The 26002-nt window shown below is 42.9% G+C and overlaps 3 protein-coding genes across 17 annotated transcripts; all 3 read right to left on the bottom strand.

The window, feature by feature from the left end:
- Window positions 1-854: 854 nt before the first annotated feature.
- Window positions 855-16271, bottom strand: Muc30E (Mucin 30E). Its single transcript, XM_086831150.1, has 11 exons — window positions 16231-16271; window positions 15039-15230; window positions 13739-14831; window positions 11489-13252; window positions 8985-10969; window positions 7925-8276; window positions 4320-7324; window positions 3992-4172; window positions 3194-3448; window positions 1812-2878; window positions 855-1664 (listed from the first exon to the last, which is right to left on the bottom strand). Exons 1-11 carry the CDS (start codon window positions 16269-16271, stop codon window positions 905-907), a joined length of 10695 nt encoding a protein of 3564 aa, XP_086687276.1. The 3' UTR covers window positions 855-904.
- LOC110183193 (uncharacterized) lies at window positions 15913-19070 on the bottom strand. 2 transcript variants are annotated; one of them, XM_020951399.2, is made up of 7 exons: window positions 18645-18844; window positions 18476-18572; window positions 17709-17865; window positions 17401-17623; window positions 16851-17330; window positions 16571-16783; window positions 15913-16505 (listed from the first exon to the last, which is right to left on the bottom strand). In XM_020951399.2, exons 1-7 carry the CDS (start codon window positions 18789-18791, stop codon window positions 16281-16283), a joined length of 1542 nt encoding a protein of 513 aa, XP_020807058.1. In that variant the 5' UTR covers window positions 18792-18844; the 3' UTR covers window positions 15913-16280. The 2 variants fall into 2 exon arrangements, with proteins under 2 accessions (XP_020807058.1, XP_020807059.1); XM_020951400.2 differs by lacking the exon at window positions 17709-17865 and having other exon boundaries at window positions 17401-17654; window positions 18645-19070.
- Window positions 18989-25728, bottom strand: Etl1 (SWI/SNF-related, matrix-associated actin-dependent regulator of chromatin, subfamily a, containing DEAD/H box 1). Of its 14 annotated transcripts, none has more exons than XM_086831052.1 (11): window positions 25296-25728; window positions 25074-25234; window positions 24085-24662; window positions 23684-24016; window positions 23357-23624; window positions 23146-23292; window positions 22786-23088; window positions 21123-22726; window positions 20384-20617; window positions 19859-20316; window positions 18989-19070 (listed from the first exon to the last, which is right to left on the bottom strand). In XM_086831052.1, the coding sequence occupies exons 1-8, from the start codon at window positions 25405-25407 to the stop codon at window positions 22100-22102; spliced, it is 2529 nt and encodes an 842-aa protein (XP_086687178.1). In that variant the 5' UTR covers window positions 25408-25728; the 3' UTR covers window positions 18989-19070; window positions 19859-20316; window positions 20384-20617; window positions 21123-22099. The 14 variants fall into 14 exon arrangements, with proteins under 14 accessions (XP_086687178.1, XP_086687183.1, XP_086687177.1 ...); XM_086831057.1 differs by having other exon boundaries at window positions 19859-20307; XM_086831051.1 differs by having other exon boundaries at window positions 21238-22726.
- Window positions 25729-26002: the final 274 nt, after the last annotated feature.

Raw genomic sequence — 26002 nt, 5'->3', positions numbered from 1 at the left:
AATGCTTTCCGAATTGAAATCAATGCATTTTTGGCTGAGTTATGACATTTTTACATTTTAATTTGACCAAAAAATATTCATATAAAAATATAGTTAAAATCGATTAAAAAATGGTATTGCACCTTCAGTCAGAAGCTTAAAACTAAGTGAAGGAGTCATTTCCGACCCCATAAATCATATATATTCTTGATCAGCATCTACAGGCCTTTCTTTCTAGCTTTATCCGGCCGAAAAAAAATATTTTCTGAACATTCCCATTTTTCGGAAAAAAGGAAAGGGGTTACATCATTAAAATTTGCAAAAATCGGACAAAAATTCACATTTTAAATGAAGTATGCAGCTTTGTTAACCTGCTAAAAACTAACATCGGAATGCTTTCCGAATTGAAATCAATGCATTTTTGGCTGAGTTATGACATTTTTACATTTTAATTTGTCCAAAAAATATTCATATAAAAATATAGTTAAAGTCGATTAAAAAATGGTATTGCACTTTCAGTCAAAAGCTTAAAACTAAGTGAAGGAGTCATTTCCGACCCCATAAATCATATATATTCTTGATCAGCATCTACAGGCCTTTCTTTCTAGCTTTATCCGGCCGAAAAAAAATATTTTCTGAAAATTCCCATTTTTCGGAAAAAAGGAAAGGGGTTACATCATTAAAATTTCCAAAAAATCGAAAAAAAATACACATTTAAAAAAAAAAACCCACCTAAACCAGTCGATTAAAAAATGGTATTGCACTTTCAGTCAAAAGCTTAAAACTTAGTGAAGGACCGTTCTTCAGATAAAACTCATAAAAATTTTTATATTTATGTATTACTTTATTGTCTTCAAAATTTAATAGCCCAACAAGCACAAGAAAAATTTATAAGCTTTTTAGTTTTACCAAAACTATATGTATATTAAGTTTTAAAATCATTAATTGTATTATTCAATGATCGCCAAAAGAAAGTTGGCAGGGAGCCAAACGGATTTGGTAATTGTGGCAGTGACGGTAGGCTTGGTAGTGTAATTTCAGGCAAGGTAACCAGAGTTAAATTAACTTCCGGCAACTGTGGTAAAGCCGGAGGCCATGGAGGCAAAGGAAGAGGAAGTTCGGGAACAGGCAACGGCAGAGGCAGAACTGGTGGAGGAAAGGGTATTGGCAGGGGCAGAGGTGGAAGATCAGGAAGTGGAAGAAAGGACAATCCAGGATCAGCGGGCTTGTGATAATGAATATGGTGGTGGTGATGGATATGTTCCGACTCCATGGTTGAAATAGACTCTTTCGTCGTTGCCAACTGCGTTGTCGTCTCAGTAGTTAGTTCGGCGCTGGTTGTGTTATGACCCGATGGGGCGACAGTAGTAGTTGGCTCTTTTGTGCTCATTGGAGTAGTTGTTTTAAGAGTAGTCTTCGCAGTTGTTGGTTTATTTGTTGTTTTAGCAGTCGTAGTCCTAAGAGTAGTAGTTTTCTCGGTCGTAGGTTCCTTTGTGGTCTTCGCAGTCGTCGTTTTTAAAGTAGTCGTCTTCGCAGTTGTTGGTTCATTTGTCGTTTTAGCAGTCGTAGTCCTAAGAGTAGTAGTTTTTTGGGTCGTAGGCTCCCTTGTGGTCTTCGCAGTAGTCGTTTTTAAAGTAGTCGTCTTCGCCGTTGTTGGTTCATTTGTTGTTTTAGCAGTCGTAGTCCTAAGGGTAGTAGTTTTCTCGGTCGTAGGTTCCTTTGTGGTCTTTGCAGTCGTCGTTTTTAAAGTAGTCGTCTTCGCCGTTGTTGGTTCATTTGTTGTTTTAGCAGTCGTAGTCCTAAGGGTAGTAGTTTTTTCTGTCGTAGGCTCCCTTGTGGTCTTCGCAGTAGTCGTTTTTAAAGTAGTCGTCTTCGCAGTTGTTGGTTCATTTGTCGTTTTAGCAGTCGTAGTCCTAAGGGTAGTAGTTTTCTCGGTCGTAGGTTCCTTTGTGGTCTTTGCAGTCGTCGTTTTTAAAGTAGTCGTCTTCGCCGTTGTTGGTTCATTTGTCGTTTTAGCAGTCGTAGTCTTAAGAGTAGTAGTTTTTTCTGTCGTAGGCTCCCTTGTGGTCTTCGCAGTAGTCGTTTTTAAAGTAGTCGTCTTCGCCGTTGTTGGTTCATTTGTCGTTTTAGCAGTCGTAGTCTTAAGAGTAGTAGTTTTTTCTGTCGTAGGCTCCCTTGTGGTCTTCGCAGTAGTCGTTTTTAAAGTAGTCGTCTTCGCAGTTGTTGGTTCATTTGTCGTTTTAGCAGTCGTAGTCCTAAGGGTAGTAGTTTTCTCGGTCGTAGGTTCCTTTGTGGTCTTTGCAGTCGTCGTTTTTAAAGTAGTCGTCTTCGCAGTTGTTGGTTTATTTGTCGTTTTAGCAGTCGTAGTCCTAAGGGTAGTAGTATTCTCGGTCGTAGGTTCCTTTGTGGTCTTTGCAGTCGTCGTTTTTAAAGTAGTCGTCTTCGCAGTTGTTGGTTCATTTGTCGTTTTAGCAGTCGTAGTCCTAAGAGTAGTAGTTTTTTCGGTCGTAGGTTCCTTTGTGGTCTTCGCAGTCGTCGTTTTTAAAGTAGTTGTCTTCTCTGTTGTTGGTTCATTTGTCGTTTTAGCAGTCGTAGTCCTAAGGGTAGTAGTTTTCTCGGTCGTAGGTTCCTTTGTGGTCTTTGCAGTCGTCATTTTTAAAGTAGTCGTCTTCGCAGTTGTTGGTTCATTTGTCGTTTTAGCAGTCGTAGTCCTAAGGGTAGTAGTTTTCTCGGTCGTAGGTTCCTTTGTGGTCTTTGCAGTCGTCGTTTTTAAAGTAGTCGTCTTCGCCGTTGTTGGTTCATTTGTCGTTTTAGCAGTCGTAGTCCTAAGAGTAGTAGTTTTTTGGGTCGTAGGCTCCCTTGTGGTCTTTGCAGTCGTCGTTTTTAAAGTAGTTGTCTTCTCTGTTGTTGGTTCATTTGTCGTATTAGCAGTCGTAGTCCTAAGGGTAGTAGTTTTTTCGGTCGTAGGTTCCTTTGTGGTCTTCGCAGTCGTCGTTTTTAAAGTAGTCGTCTTCGCAGTTGTTGGTTCATTTGTCGTTTTAGCAGTCGTAGTCCTAAGGGTAGTAGTTTTCTCGGTCGTAGGTTCCTTTGTGGTCTTTGCAGTCGTCGTTTTTAAAGTAGTCGTCTTCGCAGTTGTTGGTTTATTTGTCGTTTTAGCAGTCGTAGTCCTAAGGGTAGTAGTTTTCTCGGTCGTAGGTTCCTTTGTGGTCTTTGCAGTCGTCGTTTTTAAAGTAGTCGTCTTCGCAGTTGTTGGTTCATTTGTCGTTTTAGCAGTCGTAGTCCTAAGGGTAGTAGTTTTCTCGGTCGTAGGTTCCTTTGTGGTCTTTGCAGTCGTCGTTTTTAAAGTAGTCGTCTTCGCCGTTGTTGGTTCATTTGTCGTTTTAGCAGTCGTAGTCTTAAGAGTAGTAGTTTTTTCTGTCGTAGGCTCCCTTGTGGTCTTCGCAGTCGTCGTTTTTAAAGTAGTTGTCTTCTCTGTTGTTGGTTCATTTGTCGTATTAGCAGTCGTAGTCCTAAGGGTAGTAGTTTTTTCGGTCGAAGGTTCCTTTGTGGTCTTCGCAGTCGTCGTTTTTAAAGTAGTCGTCTTCGCAGTTGTTGGTTCATTTGTCGTTTTAGCAGTCGTAGTCCTAAGGGTAGTAGTTTTTTCGGTCGTAGGTTCCTTTGTGGTCTTCGCAGTCGTCGTTTTTAAAGTAGTTGTCTTCTCTGTTGTTGGTTCATTTGTCGTATTAGCAGTCGTAGTCCTAAGGGTAGTAGTTTTTTCGGTCGTAGGTTCCTTTGTGGTCTTCGCAGTCGTCGTTTTTAAAGTAGTCGTCTTCGCAGTTGTTGGTTCATTTGTCGTTTTAGCAGTCGTAGTCCTAAGAGTAGTAGTTTTTTGGGTCGTAGGCTCCTTTGTGGTCTTCGCAGTCGTCGTTTTTAAAGTAGTTGTCTTTTCTGTTGTTGGTTCATTTGTCGTATTAGCAGTCGTAGTCCTAAGGGTAGTAGTTTTTTCGGTCGTAGGTTCCTTTGTGGTCTTCGCAGTCGTCGTTTTTAAAGTAGTCGTCTTCGCAGTTGTTGGTTCATTTGTCGTTTTAGCAGTCGTAGTCCTAAGGGTAGTAGTTTTTTCGGTCGTAGGTTCCTTTGTGGTCTTCGCAGTCGTCGTTTTTAAAGTAGTTGTCTTCTCTGTTGTTGGTTCATTTGTCGTATTAGCAGTCGTAGTCCTAAGGGTAGTAGTTTTTTCGGTCGTAGGTTCCTTTGTGGTCTTCGCAGTCGTCGTTTTTAAAGTAGTCGTCTTCGCAGTTGTTGGTTCATTTGTCGTTTTAGCAGTCGTAGTCCTAAGAGTAGTAGTTTTTTGGGTCGTAGGCTCCTTTGTGGTCTTCGCAGTAGTCGTTTTTAAAGTAGTCGTCTTCGCAGTTGTTGGTTCATTTGTCGTTTTAGCAGTCGTAGTCCTAAGGGTAGTAGTTTTCTCGGTCGTAGGTTCCTTTGTGGTCTTCGCAGTCGTCGTTTTTAAAGTAGTTGTCTTTTCTGTTGTTGGTTCATTTGTCGTTTTAGCAGTCGTAGTCCTAAGAGTAGTAGTTTTTTGGGTCGTAGGCTCCTTTGTGGTCTTTGCAGTCGTCGTTTTTAAAGTAGTCGTCTTCGCAGTTGTTGGTTCATTTGTCGTTTTAGCAGTCGTAGTCCTAAGAGTAGTAGTTTTTTGGGTCGTAGGCTCCTTTGTGGTCTTTGCAGTCGTCGTTTTTAAAGTAGTTGTCTTCGCAGTTGTTTGTTCATTTGTCGTATTAGCAGTCGTAGTCCTAAGGGTAGTAGTTTTTTCGGTCGTAGGTTCCTTTGTGGTCTTCGCAGTCGTCGTTTTTAAAGTAGTTGTCTTCTCTGTTGTTGGTTCATTTGTCGTATTAGCAGTCGTAGTCCTAAGGGTAGTAGTTTTTTCGGTCGTAGGTTCCTTTGTGGTCTTCGCAGTCGTCGTTTTTAAAGTAGTTGTCTTTTCTGTTGTTGGTTCATTTGTCGTATTAGCAGTCGTAGTCCTAAGGGTAGTAGTTTTTTCGGTCGTAGGTTCCTTTGTGGTCTTCGCAGTCGTCGTTTTTAAAGTAGTCGTCTTCGCAGTTGTTGGTTCATTTGTCGTTTTAGCAGTCGTAGTCCTAAGGGTAGTAGTTTTCTCGGTCGTAGGTTCCTTTGTGGTCTTTGCAGTCGTCGTTTTTAAAGTAGTCGTCTTCGCCGTTGTTGGTTCATTTGTCGTTTTAGCAGTCGTAGTCTTAAGAGTAGTAGTTTTTTCTGTCGTAGGCTCCTTTGTGGTCTTCGCAGTCGTCGTTTTTAAAGTAGTCGTCTTCGCAGTTGTTGGTTCATTTGTCGTTTTAGCAGTCGTAGTCCTAAGGGTAGTAGTTTTTTCGGTCGTAGGTTCCTTTGTGGTCTTCGCAGTCGTCGTTTTTAAAGTAGTCGTCTTCGCAGTTGTTGGTTCATTTGTCGTATTAGCAGTCGTAGTCCTAAGGGTAGTAGTTTTTTCGGTCGAAGGTTCCTTTGTGGTCTTCGCAGTCGTCGTTTTTAAAGTAGTCGTCTTCGCAGTTGTTGGTTCATTTGTCGTTTTAGCAGTCGTAGTCCTAAGGGTAGTAGTTTTTTCGGTCGTAGGTTCCTTTGTGGTCTTCGCAGTCGTCGTTTTTAAAGTAGTTGTCTTCTCTGTTGTTGGTTCATTTGTCGTATTAGCAGTCGTAGTCCTAAGGGTAGTAGTTTTTTCGGTCGTAGGTTCCTTTGTGGTCTTCGCAGTCGTCGTTTTTAAAGTAGTTGTCTTTTCTGTTGTTGGTTCATTTGTCGTTTTAGCAGTCGTAGTCCTAAGAGTAGTAGTTTTTTGGGTCGTAGGCTCCTTTGTGGTCTTTGCAGTCGTCGTTTTTAAAGTAGTCGTCTTCGCAGTTGTTGGTTCATTTGTCGTTTTAGCAGTCGTAGTCCTAAGAGTAGAAGTTTTTTGGGTCGTAGGCTCCTTTGTGGTCTTTGCAGTCGTCGTTTTTAAAGTAGTTGTCTTCGCAGTTGTTGGTTCATTTGTCGTATTAGCAGTCGTAGTCCTAAGGGTAGTAGTTTTTTCGGTCGAAGGTTCCTTTGTGGTCTTCGCAGTCGTCGTTTTTAAAGTAGTCGTCTTCGCAGTTGTTGGTTCATTTGTCGTTTTAGCAGTCGTAGTCCTAAGGGTAGTAGTTTTTTCGGTCGTAGGTTCCTTTGTGGTCTTCGCAGTCGTCGTTTTTAAAGTAGTTGTCTTCTCTGTTGTTGGTTCATTTGTCGTATTAGCAGTCGTAGTCCTAAGGGTAGTAGTTTTTTCGGTCGTAGGTTCCTTTGTGGTCTTCGCAGTCGTCGTTTTTAAAGTAGTTGTCTTTTCTGTTGTTGGTTCATTTGTCGTTTTAGCAGTCGTAGTCCTAAGAGTAGTAGTTTTTTGGGTCGTAGGCTCCTTTGTGGTCTTTGCAGTCGTCGTTTTTAAAGTAGTCGTCTTCGCAGTTGTTGGTTCATTTGTCGTTTTAGCAGTCGTAGTCCTAAGAGTAGTAGTTTTTTGGGTCGTAGGCTCCTTTGTGGTCTTTGCAGTCGTCGTTTTTAAAGTAGTCGTCTTCGCAGTTGTTGGTTCATTTGTCGTTTTAGCAGTCGTAGTCTTAAGAGTAGTAGTTTTTTGGGTCGTAGGCTCTTTTGTGGTCTTCGCAGTAGTCGTTTTTAAAGTAGTTGTCTTCTCTGTTGTTGGTTCATTTGTCGTTTGAGCAGTCGTAGTCCTAAGAGTAGTAGTTTTTTGGGTCGTAGGCTCCCTTGTGGTCTTCGCAGTAGTCGTTTTTAAAGTAGTCGTCTTCGCAGTTGTTGGTTCATTTGTCGTTTTAGCTGTCGTAGGCCTAAGGGTAGTAGTTTTTTCGGTCGTAGGTTCCTTTGTGGTCTTTGCAGTAGTCGTTTTTAAAGTAGTTGTCCTCGCAGTTGTTGGTTCATTTGTCGTTTTAGCAGTCGTAGTCCTAAGGGTAGTAGTTTTCTCGGTCGTAGGTTCCTTTGTGGTCTTTGCAGTCGTCGTTTTTAAAGTAGTCGTCTTCGCAGTTGTTGGTTCATTTGTCGTTTTAGCAGTCGTAGTCTTAAGAGTAGTAGTTTTTTGGGTCGTAGGCTCTTTTGTGGTCTTCGCAGTAGTCGTTTTTAAAGTAGTTGTCTTCTCTGTTGTTGGTTCATTTGTCGTATTAGCAGTCGTAGTCCTAAGAGTAGTAGTTTTTTGGGTCGTAGGCTCCTTTGTGGTCTTCGCAGTCGTCGTTTTTAAAGTAGTTGTCTTCTCTGTTGTTGGTTCATTTGTCGTTTGAGCAGTCGTAGTCCTAAGAGTAGTAGTTTTTTGGGTCGTAGGCTCCCTTGTGGTCTTCGCAGTAGTCGTTTTTAAAGTAGTCGTCTTCTCTGTTGTTGGTTCATTTGTCGTATTAGCAGTCGTAGTCCTAAGGGTAGTAGTTTTTTCGGTCGTAGGCTCTTTTGTGGTCTTCGCAGTAGTCGTTTTTAAAGTAGTTGTCTTCTCTGTTGTTGGTTCATTTGTCGTATTAGCAGTCGTAGTCCTAAGAGTAGTAGTTTTTTCGGTCGTAGGTTCCTTTGTGGTCTTTGCAGTAGTCGTTTTTAAAGTAGTCGTCTTCGCAGTTGTTGGTTTATTTGTCGTTTTAGCAGTCGTAGGCCTAAGGGTAGTAGTTTTTTCGGTCGTAGGTTCCTTTGTGGTCTTTGCAGTAGTCGTTTTTAAAGTAGTCGTCTTCGCAGTTGTTGGTTTATTTGTCGTTTTAGCAGTCGTAGGCCTAAGGGTAGTAGTTTTTTCGGTCGTAGGTTCCTTTGTGGTCTTTGCAGTAGTCGTTTTTAAAGTAGTCGTCTTCGCAGTTGTTGGTTTATTTGTCGTTTTAGCAGTCGTAGGCCTAAGGGTAGTAGTTTTTTCGGTCGTAGGTTCCTTTGTGGTCTTCGCAGTAGTCGTTTTTAAAGTAGTTGTCTTCGCAGTTGTTGGTTTATTTGTCGTTTTAGCAGTCGTAGTCCTAAGGGTAGTAGTTTTTTCGGTCGTAGGTTCCTTTGTGGTCTTTGCAGTCGTCGTTTTTAAAGTAGTTGTCCTCGCAGTTGTTGGTTCATTTGTCGTTTTAGCAGTCGTAGTCCTAAGAGTAGTAGTTTTTTCTGTCGTAGGCTCCCTTGTGGTCTTCGCAGTAGTCGTTTTTAAAGTAGTCGTCTTCGCAGTTGTTGGTTCATTTGTCGTTTTAGCAGTCGTAGTCCTAAGAGTAGTAGTTTTTTCGGTCGTAGGCTCCCTTGTGGTCTTCGCAGTAGTCGTTTTTAAAGTAGTCGTCTTCGCAGTTGTTGGTTCATTTGTCGTTTTAGCAGTCGTAGTCCTAAGAGTAGTAGTTTTTTGGGTCGTAGGCTCCCTTGTGGTCTTCGCAGTAGTCGTTTTTAAAGTAGTCGTCTTCGCAGTTGTTGGTTCATTTGTCGTTTTAGCAGTCGTAGTCCTAAGAGTAGTAGTTTTTTGGGTCGTAGGCTCCCTTGTGGTCTTCGCAGTAGTCGTTTTTAAAGTAGTCGTCTTCGCTGTTGTTGGTTCATTTGTCGTTTTAGCAGTCGTAGTCCTAAGAGTAGTAGTTTTTTGGGTCGTAGGCTCCCTTGTGGTCTTCGCAGTAGTCGTTTTTAAAGTAGTCGTCTTCGCAGTTGTTGGTTCATTTGTCGTTTTAGCAGTCGTAGTCCTAAGAGTAGTAGTTTTTTCTGTCGTAGGCTCCCTTGTGGTCTTCGCAGTAGTCGTTTTTAAAGTAGTCGTCTTCGCAGTTGTTGGTTCATTTGTCGTTTTAGCAGTCGTAGTCCTAAGAGTAGTAGTTTTTTCGGTCGTAGGCTCCCTTGTGGTCTTCGCAGTCGTCGGTTTTAAAGTAGTCGTCTTCGCAGTTGTTGGTTCATTTGTCGTTTTAGCAGTCGTAGTCCTAAGAGTAGTAGTTTTTTGGGTCGTAGGCTCCCTTGTGGTCTTCGCAGTAGTCGTTTTTAAAGTAGTTGTCTTCTCTGTTGTTGGTTCATTTGTCGTATTAGCAGTCGTAGTCCTGAGAGTAGTAGTATTTTGGGTCGTAGGCTCCTTTGTGGTCTTCGCAGTAGTCGTTTTTAAAGTAGTTGTCTTCGCAGTTGTTGGTTCATTTGTCGTTTTAGCAGTCGTAGTCCTAAGAGTAGTAGTTTTTTCTGTCGTAGGTTCTTTTGTGGTCTTTGCAGTCGTCGTTTTTAAAGTAGTCGTCTTCGCAGTTGTTGGTTCATTTGTCGTTTTAGCAGTCGTGGTCCTAAGAGTAGTGGTTTTTTCGGTCGTAGGTTCCTTTGTGGTCTTTGGAGTCGTCGTTTTTAAAGTAGTCGTCTTCGCAGTTGTTGGTTCATTTGTCGTTTTAGCAGTCGTAGTCCTAAGGGTAGTAGTTTTTTCGGTCGTAGGTTCCTTTGTGGTCTTTGGAGTCGTCGTTTTTAAAGTAGTTGTCTTCGCAGTTGTTGGTTCATTTGTCGTTTTAGCCGTCGTAGTCCTAAGGGTAGTAGTTTTTTCGGTCGTAGGTTCCTTTGTGGTCTTTGGAGTCGTCGTTTTTAAAGTAGTTGTCTTCGCAGTTGTTGGTTCATTTGTCGTTTTAGCAGTCGTAGTCCTAAGGGTAGTAGTTTTTTCGGTCGTAGGTTCCTTTGTGGTCTTTGGAGTCGTCGTTTTTAAAGTAGTTGTCTTCGCAGTTGTTGGTTCATTTGTCGTTTTAGCAGTCGTAGTCCTAAGGGTAGTAGTTTTTTCGGTCGTAGGCTCTTTTGTGGTCTTCGCAGTAGTCATTTTTAAAGTAGTTGTCTTCGCAGTTGTTGGTTCATTTGTCGTTTTAGCAGTCGTAGTCCTAAGAGTAGTAGTTTTTTCGGTCGTAGGCTCCTTTGTGGTCTTCGCAGTAGTCGTTTTTAAAGTAGTTGTCTTCGCAGTTGTTGGTTTATTTGTCGTTTTAGCAGTCGTAGTCCTAAGAGTAGTAGTTTTTTCGGTCGTAGGCTCCTTTGTAGTCTTCGCAGTAGTCGTTTTTAAAGTAGTTGTTTTCGCAGTTGTTGGTTCATTTGTCGTTTTAGCAGTCGTAGTCCTAAGAGTAGTAGTTTTTTCGGTCGTAGGCTCTTTTGTGGTCTTCGCAGTAGTCGTTTTTAAAGTAGTTGTCTTCGCAGTTGTTGGTTCATTTGTCGTTTTAGCAGTCGTAGTCCTAAGAGTAGTAGTTTTTTCGGTCGTAGGCTCTTTTGTGGTCTTCGCAGTAGTCGTTTTTAAAGTAGTTGTCTTCGCAGTTGTTGGTTCATTTGTCGTTTTAGCAGTCGTAGTCCTGAGAGTAGTAGTTTTTTCTGTCGTAGGCTCTTTTGTGGTCTTCGCAGTAGTCGTTTTTAAAGTAGTTGTCTTCGCAGTTGTTGGTTCATTTGTCGTTTTAGCAGTCGTAGTCCTGAGAGTAGTAGTATTTTGGGTCGTAGGCTCCTTTGTGGTCTTCGCAGTAGTCGTTTTTAAAGTAGTTGTTTTCGCAGTTGTTGGTTCAGTTGTCGTTTTAGCAGTCGTGGTTCTAAGAGTAGTGGTTTTTTCGGTCGTAGGCTCTTTTGTGGTCTTCGCAGTAGTCGTTTTTAAAGTAGTTGTCTTCGCAGTTGTTGGTTCATTTGTCGTTTTAGCAGTCGTAGTCCTAAGAGTAGTAGTTTTTTCGGTCGTAGGCTCCTTTGTAGTCTTCGCAGTAGTCGTTTTTAAAGTAGTTGTTTTCGCAGTTGTTGGTTCAGTTGTCGTTTTAGCAGTCGTAGTCCTGAGAGTAGTAGTATTTTGGGTCGTAGGCTCCTTTGTGGTCTTCGCAGTAGTCGTTTTTAAAGTAGTTGTCTTCGCAGTTGTTGGTTCATTTGTCGTTTTAGCAGTCGTAGTCCTAAGAGTAGTAGTTTTTTCGGTCGTAGGCTCTTTTGTGGTCTTCGCAGTAGTCGTTTTTAAAGTAGTTGTCTTCGCAGTTGTTGGTTCATTTGTCGTTTTAGCAGTCGTAGTCCTAAGGGTAGTAGTTTTTTCGGTCGTAGGCTCTTTTGTGGTCTTCGCAGTAGTCGTTTTTAAAGTAGTTGTCTTCGCAGTTGTTGGTTCATTTGTCGTTTTAGCAGTCGTAGTCCTGAGAGTAGTAGTATTTTGGGTCGTAGGCTCCTTTGTGGTCTTCGCAGTAGTCGTTTTTAAAGTAGTTGTTTTCGCAGTTGTTGGTTCAGTTGTCGTTTTAGCAGTCGTGGTTCTAAGAGTAGTGGTTTTTTCGGTCGTAGGCTCTTTTGTGGTCTTCGCAGTAGTCATTTTTAAAGTAGTTGTCTTCTCTGTTGTTGGTTCATTTGTCGTATTAGCAGTCGTAGTCCTGAGAGTAGTAGTATTTTGGGTCGTAGGCTCCTTTGTGGTCTTCGCAGTAGTCGTTTTTAAAGTAGTTGTCTTCGCAGTTGTTGGTTCATTTGTCGTTTTAGCAGTCGTAGTCCTAAGAGTAGTAGTTTTTTCGGTCGTAGGCTCCTTTGTGGTCTTCGCAGTAGTCGTTTTTAAAGTAGTTGTCCTCGCAGTTGTTGGTTTATTTGTCGTTTTAGCAGTCGTAGTCCTAAGAGTAGTAGTTTTTACGGTCGTAGGCTCCTTTGTAGTCTTCGCAGTAGTCGTTTTTAAAGTAGTTGTCTTCGCAGTTGTTGGTTCATTTGTCGTTTTAGCAGTCGTAGTCCTAAGAGTAGTAGTTTTTTCGGTCGTAGGTTCCTTTGTGGTCTTTGCAGTCGTCGTTTTTAAAGTAGTCGTCTTCTCTGTTGTTGGTTCATTTGTCGTTTTAGCAGTCGTAGTCCTAAGAGTAGTAGTTTTTTCGGTCGTAGGCTCCTTTGTAGTCTTCGCAGTAGTCGTTTTTATAGTAGTTGTCTTCGCAGTTGTTGGTTCAATTGTCGTTTTAGCAGTCGTAGTCCTAAGAATAGTAGTTTTTTCGGTCGTAGGCTCCTTTGTGGTCTTTGCAGTAGTCGTTTTTATAGTAGTTGTCTTCGCAGTTGTTGGTTCATTTGTCGTTTTAGCAGTCGTAGTCCTAAGAGTGGTAGTTTTTTCGGTCGTAGGCTCCTTTGTAGTCTTCGCAGTAGTCGTTTTTATAGTAGTTGTCTTCGCAGTTGTTGGTTCATTTGTCGTTTTAGCAGTCGTAGTCCTAAGAGAAGTAGTTTTTTCTGTCGTAGGTTCCTTTGTGGTCTTTGCAGTAGTCGTTTTTAAAGTAGTCGTCTTCGCAGTTGTTGGTTCATTTGTCGTTTTAGCAGTCGTAGTCCTAAGAGTAGTAGTTTTTTCTGTCGTAGGCTCATTTGTGGTCTTCGAAGTAGTCGTTTTTAAAGTAGTTGTCCTCGCAGTTGTTGGTTCATTTGTCGTTTTAGCAGTCGTAGTCCTAAGAGTGGTAGTTTTTTCGGTCGTAGGCTCCTTTGTAGTCTTCGCAGTAGTCGTTTTTATAGTAGTTGTCTTCGCAGTTGTTGGTTCATTTGTCGTTTTAGCAGTCGTAGTCCTAAGAGTGGTAGTTTTTTCGGTCGTAGGCTCCTTTGTAGTCTTCGCAGTAGTCGTTTTTATAGTAGTTGTCTTCGCAGTTGTTGGTTCATTTGTCGTTTTAGCAGTCGTAGTCCTAAGAGAAGTAGTTTTTTCTGTCGTAGGTTCCTTTGTGGTCTTTGCAGTAGTCGTTTTTAAAGTAGTCGTCTTCGCAGTTGTTGGTTCATTTGTCGTTTTAGCAGTCGTAGTCCTAAGAGTAGTAGTTTTTTCTGTCGTAGGCTCATTTGTGGTCTTCGAAGTAGTCGTTTTTAAAGTAGTTGTCCTCGCAGTTGTTGGTTCATTTGTCGTTTTAGCAGTCGTAGTCCTAAGAGTAGTAGTTTTTTCGGTCGTAGGCTCTTTTGTAGTCTTCGCAGTAGTCGTTTTTATAGTAGTTGTCTTCGCAGTTGTTGGTTCATTTGTCGTTTTAGCAGTCGTAGTCCTAAGAGTAGTAGTTTTTTCTGTCGTAGGCTCATTTGTGGTCTTCGAAGTAGTCGTTTTTATAGCAGTTGTCCTCGCAGTTGTTGGTTTATTTGTCGTTTTAGCAGTCGTAGTCCTAAGAGTAGTAGTTTTTACGGTCGTAGGCTCCTTTGTAGTCTTCGCAGTAGTCGTTTTTAAAGTAGTTGTCTTCGCAGTTGTTGGTTCATTTGTCGTTTTAGCAGTCGTAGTCCTAAGAGTAGTAGTTTTTTCTGTCGTAGGCTCATTTGTGGTCTTCGAAGTAGTCGTTTTTAAAGTAGTTGTCCTCGCAGTTGTTGGTTCATTTGTCGTTTTAGCAGTCGTAGTCCTAAGAGTAGTAGTTTTTTCGGTCGTAGGTTCCTTTGTGGTCTTTGCAGTCGTCGTTTTTAAAGTAGTCGTCTTCTCTGTTGTTGGTTCATTTGTCGTTTTAGCAGTCGTAGTCCTAAGAGTAGTAGTTTTTTCGGTCGTAGGCTCCTTTGTAGTCTTCGCAGTAGTCGTTTTTATAGTAGTTGTCTTCGCAGTTGTTGGTTCAATTGTCGTTTTAGCAGTCGTAGTCCTAAGAGTAGTAGTTTTTTCGGTCGTAGGCTCCTTTGTGGTCTTTGCAGTAGTCGTTTTTAAAGTAGTTGTCTTCGCAGTTGTTGGTTCATTTGTCGTTTTAGCAGTCGTAGTCCTAAGAGTAGTAGTTTTTACGGTCGTAGGCTCCTTTGTAGTCTTCGCAGTAGTCGTTTTTAAAGTAGTTGTCTTCGCAGTTGTTGGTTCATTTGTCGTTTTAGCAGTCGTAGTCCTAAGAGTAGTAGTTTTTTCTGTCGTAGGCTCATTTGTGGTCTTCGAAGTAGTCGTTTTTAAAGTAGTTGTCCTCGCAGTTGTTGGTTCATTTGTCGTTTTAGCAGTCGTAGTCCTAAGAGTAGTAGTTTTTTCGGTCGTAGGTTCCTTTGTGGTCTTTGCAGTCGTCGTTTTTAAAGTAGTCGTCTTCTCTGTTGTTGGTTCATTTGTCGTTTTAGCAGTCGTAGTCCTAAGAGTAGTAGTTTTTTCGGTCGTAGGCTCCTTTGTAGTCTTCGCAGTAGTCGTTTTTATAGTAGTTGTCTTCGCAGTTGTTGGTTCAATTGTCGTTTTAGCAGTCGTAGTCCTAAGAGTAGTAGTTTTTTCGGTCGTAGGCTCCTTTGTGGTCTTTGCAGTAGTCGTTTTTAAAGTAGTTGTCTTCGCAGTTGTTGGTTCATTTGTCGTTTTAGCAGTCGTAGTCCTAAGAGAAGTAGTTTTTTCTGTCGTAGGTTCCTTTGTGGTCTTTGCAGTAGTCGTTTTTAAAGTAGTCGTCTTCGCAGTTGTTGGTTCATTTGTCGTTTTAGCAGTCGTAGTCCTAAGAGTAGTAGTTTTTTCTGTCGTAGGCTCATTTGTGGTCTTCGAAGTAGTCGTTTTTAAAGTAGTTGTCCTCGCAGTTGTTGGTTCATTTGTCGTTTTAGCAGTCGTAGTCCTAAGAGTAGTAGTTTTTTCGGTCGTAGGCTCTTTTGTAGTCTTCGCAGTAGTCGTTTTTATAGTAGTTGTCTTCGCAGTTGTTGGTTCATTTGTCGTTTTAGCAGTCGTAGTCCTAAGAGTAGTAGTTTTTTCGGTCGTAGGCTCCTTTGTAGTCTTCGCAGTAGTCGTTTTTATAGTAGTTGTCTTCGCAGTTGTTGGTTCATTTGTCGTTTTAGCAGTCGTAGTCCTAAGAGAAGTAGTTTTTTCTGTCGTAGGTTCCTTTGTGGTCTTTGCAGTAGTCGTTTTTAAAGTAGTCGTCTTCGCAGTTGTTGGTTCATTTGTCGTTTTAGCAGTCGTAGTCCTAAGAGTAGTAGTTTTTTCTGTCGTAGGCTCATTTGTGGTCTTCGAAGTAGTCGTTTTTAAAGTAGTTGTCCTCGCAGTTGTTGGTTCATTTGTCTTTTTAGCAGTCGTAGTCCTAAGAGTAGTAGTTTTTTCGGTCGTAGGCTCCTTTGTAGTCTTCGCAGTAGTCGTTTTTATAGTAGTTGTCTTCGCAGTTGTTGGTTCATTTGTCGTTTTAGCAGTCGTAGTCCTAAGAGTAGTGGTTTTTTCGGTCGTAGGCTCCTTTGTAGTCTTCGCAGTAGTCGTTTTTATAGTAGTTGTCTTCGCAGTTGTTGGTTCATTTGTCGTTTTAGCAGTCGTAGTCCTGAGAGTAGTAGTTTTTTGGGTCGTAGGCTCATTTGTGGTCTTCGCAGTAGTCGTTTTTAAAGTAGTTGTCTTCTCTGTTGTTGGTTCATTTGTCGTTTTAGCAGTCGTAGTCCTAAGAGTAGTAGTTTTTTCGGTCGTAGGCTCTTTAGTGGTCTTCGCAGTAGTCGTTTTTAAAGTAGTTGTCTTCTCTGTTGTTGGTTCATTTGTCGTATTAGCAGTAGTAGTCCTAAGAGTAGTAGTTTTTTCGGTCGTAGGCTCTTTAGTGGTCTTTGCAGTCGTCGTTTTTAAAGTAGTTGTCTTAGCAGTTGTTGGTTCATTTGTCGTTTTAGCAGTCGTAGTCCTAAGAGTCGTAGTCGTTTGCTCCTTGGACAGTGTTGTTGCTCTTTCAGTCGTCTTTACAGTAGTTTCTATTTTGGAACCTAGTGGGCATCCGGGAAGAAATGGATCTAAGAAACAATAAAGCGGATATTGTGTTGCTGATTCGATTCCGAGTGTTGTGGCACTGGTGTCCTCAGCTGCATTAACAGCCCGTTGGAGTGCCAGGACAAAGAGAATCCTTAAAACTTCCTGAAATTGTCATTTGGGTGCTTTCAAAATGTTGCTTTAGAAAATTTTTAGGTCTTACCATGGTGAAAGTCCTATGCAGACTATGAATTTGTCCGTCTTTGAAGGTACTTAAATAGTAAGCCAAGGAAATTTATGCTCTTTGATAAGTTTCAAACAGTCAAATTTCAGGGCAGTATACTTACTATAAAGATAAAATGTAATAGTTTATGTCTTTCCATGAACTCTGACTTAAATAAGTGTGTAAGTAGTTTTGCCCACTCAAAGTGTATTTGTATAATTCCGAAAGGTCATAGACTTTGATAAGTTTTCTTTATATTTATGGAAGAGAACAACCACGTGACTCAGTTTTGACTAGCTGTGTTTTATTACACATTAATATATATGAATTCACATAAAAGTTGAGCTGCAATAGTCTAATTGCAGAGTCCGAAGATACCGAAGCGAATCGGACGATCTTATTTGGTACTGGGCTTGGTGTTTAATGTGCAAGTCTCGGGTTAGTTTCTCTCTATTGCTGGTGCCAAAATAAATATTGCTTATGCCTAGGTAAGAGTATGATAAGATAAATAGAACAGAAGGTTTGCAGGCCTAAATGCAATGCGAAAACAGAAATGACAATCGATTGTGCCTTCATAATTGCACAGTGCCCGAAACTCAACCTCCGTCTTGGTGCCACATGCAGTTCTAGTACTATTCCCATTCCCTCGTTTTAGTTGTTGGTGTGGGTATAGTAGAGGACCGTATTGCCGGGCAGCTGCCAGTGGGATGCCTTTAGCTCAATAAGCTGGAGAAGAGTGCGCCGGATGGACGCCGCCGAATCTCCGGCATTGAGAAAGGCATCACGAACAAGGCCCATTAATAACTCCAGTTGCTGAGGTAATTGCTGCTCCATGTCCTGGCCAATGCAGGTGAGCACATAGAACAGACACTCAATCTGAAAAACCGAAATACAATATCACTGATAATAATAATAATTACAAATTCGATATAGGTTCCCACCTCTGAGAGCGATCTTATGGGTGGACGTACGCAATCCTCACAGCACTTGGATAGCAGACTGAGCAATACCAGCGGTGGAGGTGTGCCCTCGTTGTGGGTCCGTAGTTGTAGCTGCCGCCGCTTCAACTGGCAGAACATCTCCGTAAGGAAGGCCATGAAGGCGGTGAAACGAACACGAGATGGCGACTTCATGCCTTGGATGGCAAATAGCAGCTGCGCATAGTTAAATAAAGGAATTACACATGTTTTTGTTAAGCCTTATCATATATTATGAACTCACCTTCTCTCGCTCCTGATACCATTGACGGCATGTGTTGAGAAGCGCCTCCAAGAAGGTCTCTTTTTGCTCACGGGCGATGATGTTCAAGCAGAGACGCGAGATGGGCAGGGCGAAACGACGACTCTCTACGGCCCGCTTGATGAACTGAGAGGTCAGCTCCATCAGACAGCGTGAATTTAACTTGTTTGGGTCCTCCAGAGCCGTGTCAATCAAAGCCTGGATTTCGGGCGTAAATTGTCCAATATCGGCCACCTCGTTTCCCAAGCCCAATCCCAATCCGGCCATTCCCCGGGTGAGGGCATCAGCCGATGACAATGACTTTGAGCGTTGCAGCGCATTTCCATTCATATAGGGATCCACTTCGATGCCATTCATGTGCGACTGATAAGGCTGTCCGTAATTGTTGTTGAGCTGACCAAACTGGTTGTGGGTGACCTTGTGACCCCTGGGCTCAGGCGCAAACTTTACACGGTTTGTTGTCTGCAATTTATAAGGAAATTGGTCATACACAAATGCACTTATATTTCTGTTTTATGAACTGTCATCTCACATGCAGTATATTGCCACTTGAGGGCGAGTTCATGAGCGGTAGCTGACCGGTCAGGGCACTGGGAGTGATTGGATGTGTCACCAAGATCGACCGATGATGGCTGGCCTTCAGCCCCGGCATGTTGCCCAGTGAGAGACCGGCCTGGCGGCGATTCACGTTGCCGTACTGTCCCAGAGCCGGAGCCACACCGGGACCATTGGTTGGCGGGAAGATCAGCGACGAACTGGAAGAATGTTGTAGACTGTAGTTTAGCTCTGCAAAAAGACGGGAAGAGGGGTAAACGATGGCATTAAAAGACTTTGCATTACCGATTGCTGAGTGCTTCGGCCGGTGCCCCAGAGCTGCTCGTCATTGTAAACTCCTGGGCATTGACGTTAAGCTTGTTGGCGGCACCGTTGGCCCCACTGGCAACACCACCACCACCACCGCCGCCACCGACGGGAGCAGCCAGCTCTCCACGTACATCTGAGATAGGGTGTTATATAGGTACATATTTGGGTGTGGGGATTGGGATACCCGAGGGTTTAATGTGATTATGAGGGGCAGGACAACGGTGTGTGTGGAGGGGCGGAATGTACAGTGTATGAGACAGAGATATGAAAAGAATCAAAAGAAAGATATGGTCTCAGTAAGTAATCGTTGGAACTGAAAGGCTTGCGGCTGAAAGAGCAGAGCAACCCAAGCTAAGCTGGCTAGAAGCTTTGGACTTAATATCTGAGAAATCTTTAGGATTAAATGGGTTCTAAAAAATATTCAATTAGGAAGTATGCTTATTTAATAACAAGAATCGTCACAAGCAAAACATAATTTATTATAATCCTCTCGGTATTCCTTTGATCCTCTGTAATGTAAGATCACCTTTCTGATTAATATGCATCCATCTAAGAGTGATTGATAACTAATTGAGCACAATATGGAATAAATAAGTAAACTAACTAAACTGCACCACAAAATCCCGACAATTGGTTTTTCTGATTGACTTCAGAGTCTTATAATTATGGCACTAATTCCCGGCAAGCCAAGCAAACCAAGCGAAGAGGAAAAGGTATAATGATCGACTAAGACAATAACTTACTGGGCGGTCTGTATATATCCATGGCTGGCTTGCCCCTCATCTGTCCCGTCTGGTTGCCCGGAACATTAAACGCCAGGCTGCGGCGTTTGTTGATATTCTGAAACCGCACACGAAAATATGGTTAGTACTTGATATGGATATTTCATATCATAGGAAGGCGGCAAATCACCTGTTGATTCGAGGTGCGCACAAAGCTGCGTTCCCTGGAGATAACGCCGGGAATAACGGGCTGAAATTCAGGTGACTTTCGCACCTTGCGGGGATCGTTCTGCTGCCCGATCAGGCTGGCCTGGGCGTGCTCCACTTTCTCAGCCATGTCTCCGTTCTCGAGGTGCAGTTTCTGCTCTTTTTAGCTAAACTTAATTGAAGATGAAAGCCTAATCTTTGGTGGATTACCTCCGGATAATCGTTATACAAACTGGGATTCCGTGGAATAAACGTCTAAATAAGCGGCTTCAGTATTTGAGTAAATTTGTACATATCACAATAGTTGACTTCCTTTCCTTTCCTTCCTTCCTTTATCGAGTTGAATTGCCTCCTTAATACGATGTCAGGGATGTGTTTGCTCCCTTTGTGCAGAGTCAGATTGCTGGGTCTGAGAATTAAATTGAAATTAGTTATGGGAAGCCAAAAGCTTTGGCCCTGAGCCAAGCCCAAAACATGTTCACCTACTCATACATCAAGTAGAGATACGCAAAAACTGTTTACCCAAGCCGAGAGAGCGGAGCTCAACTACTTGATCGGATCTCTTCGAGCAACCGGCTCAATGCTCGAGCGTAGGAGTTGCATCTGGTTTGGGGCCTCTGGCTAGAGCACTTCGTCTCCGAACATGACATCAGCCCCCAAGTAATTCTTATTTCGCGGCCCACAAGGAGCCCGAGCGACTCGCAGCGGAAGATACACACAATAAACTACAGTCTGACCTCACTAGCTCATACCATTAAGTGGGTTTTTTTAAGAACCGTGTTCATTTTAAGAAATGGTATTAAACCCAAAACATAAAACAATGATATAAAGAGGTTCTAAAGATAAGTTAATCACATACATATTAGTAAGATATGATTTGAATTTCAACTCAGCACTCAAAGCACTTTGATCTATTAATTCGATTCCTAATATTTTAAGCTAAGTTTTGATCGATTTTTGAACCGATCCTATAATTAGATTGCATTGGTATATAACCTTCCCGAAGTTCTAACTTAGTTCGCCTTAGTCACCCCACCCTGTAGGTGACTGTTTCCACAACTATTTGAACTTGCCTCGTTAATTACTGGCAGTTTGATATTTTCAGGGCAGATTACTAAACAGATTTTTGCTCGGCATAAGCTGGGCCTGGCTAGGTGAATCATTCATATACATATGTACATATGTATGTACACTCACCTTTTGGTGCAAATGTGTTGTTTCCTCCAAATTGTTTCGTTGCTGCTGTTTCTGCTTGAGCTTTTGTTTATCTATCTCTCACAATAGAGTGTATATAGATAGATGGGTTTGTTTGTGCGTCGCGTTGCGTTGCGTTTGTTTTTCGTCGATTCGATTGTTGGTGGTGCTGCAGCTCAGTTGTTCGTGTAAAGATATTTATCTACTTCGTAGATACGCTCTTTCGTGTCTCGTTTAATCATGCTTGGCATGCGCGCCAAGTCGAGCCATAAGCAGTGCCGAAGCGTTTTTAATTAATATTTTGAAGCGGGCGGCAATTCCGATATTCCTTCCTTTCTGCCTTCCTGTCGCTTTTGGATACCAGCGCCTCTCCAGATACAGATACAGTAGCGCTCACACACACGCTCAGTGATCACAATTGATGGTGCTTGTTGCTGTTGCTGCTGCTGCTGCTGCTGCTGCTGAGTGCGAGCGAGAGGTTGCGTTGAGTCGTTGGGGTGAGCGGGTGGCTTCGTTAAGTATACGCACCGTGGATGTCGTCTATTTTCGGTTTGTTGCTTTGTGCTGCTCGTTCTCGGCTCGTTGTGCTCGTCAATTGTTTCAGTTACAGAGTTCTCCGTATTGTTTTTTTTTTTGTTTTATTTTTGTGTTTTGTTCGCGTTATTTTCGTTCGTTTCTTTCTGCGTGATTTGCTCTCCTTTCATGCAGATCGCTCGCTATATAGTTCTTGCTCGGATTACTCATACGTACACATACGAGTCACTACACACATACAGGGGATTATTATTATTATTAATTCTTGCTTATATGTTTATATGTACTAGTTTTCATGTTTTGCCTGCACGCGCTGTTTTGTTTTCGCCCGACTTGTGCGCCGTATTCTTTGGCAATTGCCAAAAACTGCTCACATGTGCCGCCCGCCGCTGCCGCATCTATATTTTTAGTATATGACAGCGCGCTGCTAGGGATGACTGTATGCGATGGACACACCTACACCTACACCCATAGGCGTAACATATATGCAGTTGGCGTTCCTTCCGTTTCCGCTAGACAACAACAAAACAGCTCGCAAAAAAAAAAAAACAAAAAACAAAAAACAAAATTTAGGAGGAACAACAAGAGTCTATTTCATATTATTGGCCCGATTTATTTAGCATTTTAGTGGCTGCGGCGGCAATATGATTTCCGCTGGCAAACAGTTTGTCTATTTTTAAATAGAATTCGGCTTGCCTCAAGCAAGAATTCTTCGGGGGGAAAACTTATGTACTCTCGGCATGAATCACATAATGGCAAGCGGATTCCTATTCCGATTCCGAATAGAAGGGATCGTGGATTGGATTCTGCACACACTGCACACTTAATTATAGAATATAGATAGTGACTTGCTTTTCCCAGTTTCACGTTGGGCGGTTACTTTTAAATGGGTTCGTGGAGACACAGTAGTTGGTATGGCGGGGTGTATCTATTTATCGATTTAGGTACTATTTATGTATGTATGTAGATTCGCACGTATGTATGGATGTGAGTAACGCTGCCGCTGCTGCTGCTGCTGGCTACTACACTGGGCGCAGGCTTTAACTTAAAAATTAAATCATCGGCGCGAGCGATCAGTTGAAGACTAAAGACGTGATGAATCGCCACCGACGTCGCGATCGCAGCCAAACCGAAAGCTCTCCAAAACAGAGCAGCTCTCTCGGCGACGCCTCTCTTTGCAGCACACAAACAAATGAAACTCGTGGGAAATGGCAAGAGCAATCCGCTCCGCGAGGGTTGCCAAGCTTTCCGAACTGACACACCGGCACCATAGATCGACAGATCGACTTTCGTACACAAATGTTATTAATCCTTAAACATAAACAAAGTGGTTAATTTGATACAAAACACGCTTACACGCTTACGGAAACTAAATAAAACAGGAAACATGGATCAACGGAACAGAACACTTGGTCGTGTTGGCCTGTGTTTATGTGGAAATGTACTGGGTGGCTAGTAAAAACAGCTGGCATCTTACCGGAGGAAAGTTGTCCTAAATAAATTTATGGCCCAATGCGGGCAGACCTCCGACCATATCTAACTATTCTTTAGTACAAATATAAGATACGATAAATACAATTGTTTTCTAAAATTAATAAAAAGATTTTAACATTATTCCGTCAGTGAAAGGAAGTGCGTGCCCAGTTCATCTGTAGCGGGCGAATATAAATACGAAGGTGTTGACCAGGACGAGGACGATGTATAGCATGCCTATTTCTGGGGCGAGGTTATGGAGTTGCTCAACGAATTGTTGAGTTGCTCCTCCTGGTCCTTGTCAAGTCCCAGGGCTGTAGTTAGCAGCTTGACCACACACCGCTGTTCGTGCACCTCGCCCTTTTCGGTGGACGTGATGTCCTTCTCCAGCTTTAGCTTCTCTTCGGCGGACATCAGGATGCCCTCTTCAATGGTGCTCTCCGATATGAGGCGATAAATGGTGACAGGACGCTGCTGACCCATGCGGTGACATCGATCTTCGGCCTGCTTGTCGTTATACGGATTGAAGTCGATATCGTGAATAATGCAGGTATCGGCGGCGGTCAGGTTGATGCCCACGCCCCCCGCCTTGGTAGAGAGCAGGAACACGAAGATATTGTCGTCCACATTGAAGTCGGTGATCAAGTCCTGACGCTCCTTTACCGCAGTCGAGCCATCGAGGCGACAGAATCCATGCTTCCTTATTCGCAGATACTCCTCCACAATGTCCAGCATCATGGTAAACTGGCTAAAGAGCAGCACACGATGTCCCTCTTCCCTCAACTTTGGAAGTAACTCGTCCAGGAACTCGAATTTCCCTGAATCGCATATTAACTTGTCGGGTATCTTTACGTCAAACAACTCCTGTTGAAAAATAAATATTAGCAAACAAACCGTTGTCAGTATTTCTGGGGGAAACTCACGTATTTCTGGCATAACTGATAAACTTGGAAGTCGGACATAATGGCCAGCTCCTCAAAAATGTACTGCTCATTTGTTTTCTTGTAGGAACTGCATTTGGCCAGGCGTTTAGAGAAGTCCCGCAGATTCTCGTCGCTGAAATAATGACGCATTAGCAGTGGATGGTTGGCAATGCGACGCATCTCCATCATGATCGTCATGGCGGCTCGATCGCTGCTGCTGCAGATTTCGCCCTTGTTATTGGAATAATACTCGACCAGTTCATGATAGTACTGCTTCTGTTGATTGCTCATGGATACTTTTTCCTGTAATTCCACATAAATTAGATTTTGAAATGTAAAGATTTGATTTGGATAGCTTACCACAAGGCTTAGCTTCTTGGGCAGGTTATTAAGGACATCTTTCTTGAGGCGGCGAAGCACAAACGGTTTCATTATACGCTTTGCCCGTTGGATCTGTGTCTCCTGGAACTGTGACACCTCTTCCTGATCGCCATCGGTTTTGCTTTTCTGCAATGGATACAAAATAACATCAATCCATACGATTTGCTTTAGCGTAAAGGCAAGGACGCACCTTGGCAAACAATGTCTTAATGTCCTCGATGCTCTTGGCAAAGAACTTTGGCATCACAAAGCACAATAGGGAGATCAACTCCAGCAGGTTGTTCTGCAGCGGAGTGCCGGTGAGGAGGATGCGACTCCTGGCATTAATGGTGATGAGATTGGCATACCGCTGCGTGGTCATATTCTTAAGCATGTGTGCCTCATCGAAAATAACGTAGTCTAGTTTGCACACGCGGAACATTTTCCTTTCCTCGGGCGTCGAGCCGACAATGTGATAGCTGCCAGTAAAATGGTATTAATAGCATGCAGTACTTGGGTATCTCTTTAAATTACTCACGTCGTCAGCAGGACATCGAAGCCTGAAAATCCATCTTTAGCATAGCGTGCACGCATTCTTCGGCGCTCGTCTTGCGAACCGTGATATTTCTCCACAACCAGATTGGGACACCAGCGGCTGATCTCCGCCTCCCAGTTATCCAGAGTGGAAGAAGGCACCACAATTAAGTGCGCCGCCTGGCTAAGACTGTTCTCCTTGAGGTAAGCCAGGAATGCAATCACTTGAATGGTCTTGCCCAGACCCATTTCGTCAGCCAAAATGCCATTCATCTCCTGCTTGTGCATCACTGTGAGCCAGTTGAGTCCAATGATTTGATAGTCTGCCAATTGCAAGCTGCAAACGGATTTATTCGCGTAAGAATATAGAAAAAGAAACTATTCAGAGTCCTAATCAGTACTTACCCGCTGCTGAGGAGCTTGGGCTGTTCCACAATGCCCGCACCAGTGGAGATGGCCTTCTCTAGACGCGTCACCATATTGTTGCACTTGCTCAGTATGGTGGCCACCGTATTTTGCTTATTAATCAAATCCTGGGCGTAGTTCAGCAGGTCTCCCGAACACTTGACAGTCTCCAGCTTCTTTCGCAATCCGGCCCAGTCTTCAAAGGGGCGCAGCTCAATGATAGCTGCTGCCTTCTTTTCTGAGAGTGTCTTCACACTTTGTAACTCCATAAGTGTAGCCTCGTTCATGAACTGGAAAACCTTTTTGCGCTGACCCGTCATCTTGCTGGCCATCTCGGTGTCGCTGTCATCGCTGTCGTATACCTGATCCTTGGATTGCTTGACATCCTCGTCGTCCGAGTAGTCGTTATCAGAGTAGCCACCGTGGGACGTGCCACTGATTCCGTTCGAGCTGGGCACCAGCTTAGGTTTAACAAGTGGCCCATTAGCCCCTTGGATCTTGGGCTTGCAGTTCTCCCTCAGGTACCGCACAGAGGCGGCCACGTCCCAATTGGTGCGCGAGAGTGACTCTTGAATCGCCTGTAAAAAACAATTGTTTTTCAATTAACATATAAATACGTATTTACAATCAAGAGAGATTATGTTCTTTAGTCATCAATGTACAAAAGCAGCATTGCAAGTTTCTCAAAATATTTGTACACATTCAAATCTGTTTCAAAATTGAGGTAGGTAAGTATCGGCATCGATCAGATTTTAAATTCACTGCGTTAGGGTTGTTCCTTATTGTCCACCCCTGTTTGCGACGCCCCTGGTCACAGACAGCTGTTGACCGTGCCGGGTCCCGAATCCAATCGCCATGTTCCACACACTCACACACACACACACACACACACACTTACAGAGGAGACGCGCGCTTCCCGCCCCCGCACGCGCTCCCGCTTCCCGCTTTCCTATTCACGCCGGATAACAGCGAGAAAACAGAAAACCTACCATCGTGTCGTACTGGGGCGAAATTTTCGCTGCTGCCATATACCGCTCCTCCTTCTCTTTGACGGTCAGCTCCAGCTTGGTCTTCTTGGGAGTCTGGCAGTCGGCACCGTCGCTGTCACTGTCAGCCATCACGGAAATACGCTTCTTGCCTGGCACGCGCTCTGAAAGGAGAAGTACCCACACTTAGAGCCGTAATATCGTGTGTGCAAGCTCTGAAATTACCTGTTTTTGCAAGACCAGCTGCGGCGGCGGCACCCTTGTTGATGCGAAATTGCCGCAAGTCACTGAGGCTTGACTTTGTGGCCGAGGCCTTGGGCGCGGAGTTGTCCGACATCGTGGGGCAAGGCGAGACACCAGCTGGCAATCTATCCTTATTCAAAAATTGCCTTTAAAAATTCCTATGATCGTGAGATTGTATTTGCGAGTTTGCTAGAGGTGGAACTAACATCGATACGTCGGTCTATCGCACTTTTTGCTTAAATCGATTTTTCTAGCGATGTGTTGTATCGATATTGGTCACGTCGACAAATCGATGTTCGCAATTATCGAAACATTCTACCCCATGTATCTGTAAACGTGTATAACTGTTAATTGAAAAATGTTAAGTGACAGCTTGGAAATTCAGAGTGACCAGAAACAAAATATAAAAAATACCAACAAATATTTAATACAAATATCGCTACATCGATATTTCGGCATACTTAATATCGATATATCAATAACCGACTGCCAACGACAGAAAACTCTGTTAATTTACGCTCTTTCTGTCTGGATGAGAGCAGATAATTCTACATGTTGTTGTAAACGTGTAAAATTGTATCTACCCAAGTATCTAATCGGAATTCGTAGTAATCAGAAACAAAGTTTAAAAAAATACCATAAAAACGTCGCAGTAAATAAAATATTATCTATACGGGTAAAATGTTATA

Source organism: Drosophila serrata, unplaced genomic scaffold, assembly GCF_035046125.1.
Source record: "Drosophila serrata isolate PLE 108 unplaced genomic scaffold, ASM3504612v1 contig_240, whole genome shotgun sequence".
NCBI lineage: Eukaryota > Metazoa > Arthropoda > Insecta > Diptera > Drosophilidae > Drosophila > Drosophila serrata.
This window is presented reverse-complemented; position numbering and strand designations above follow the sequence as displayed.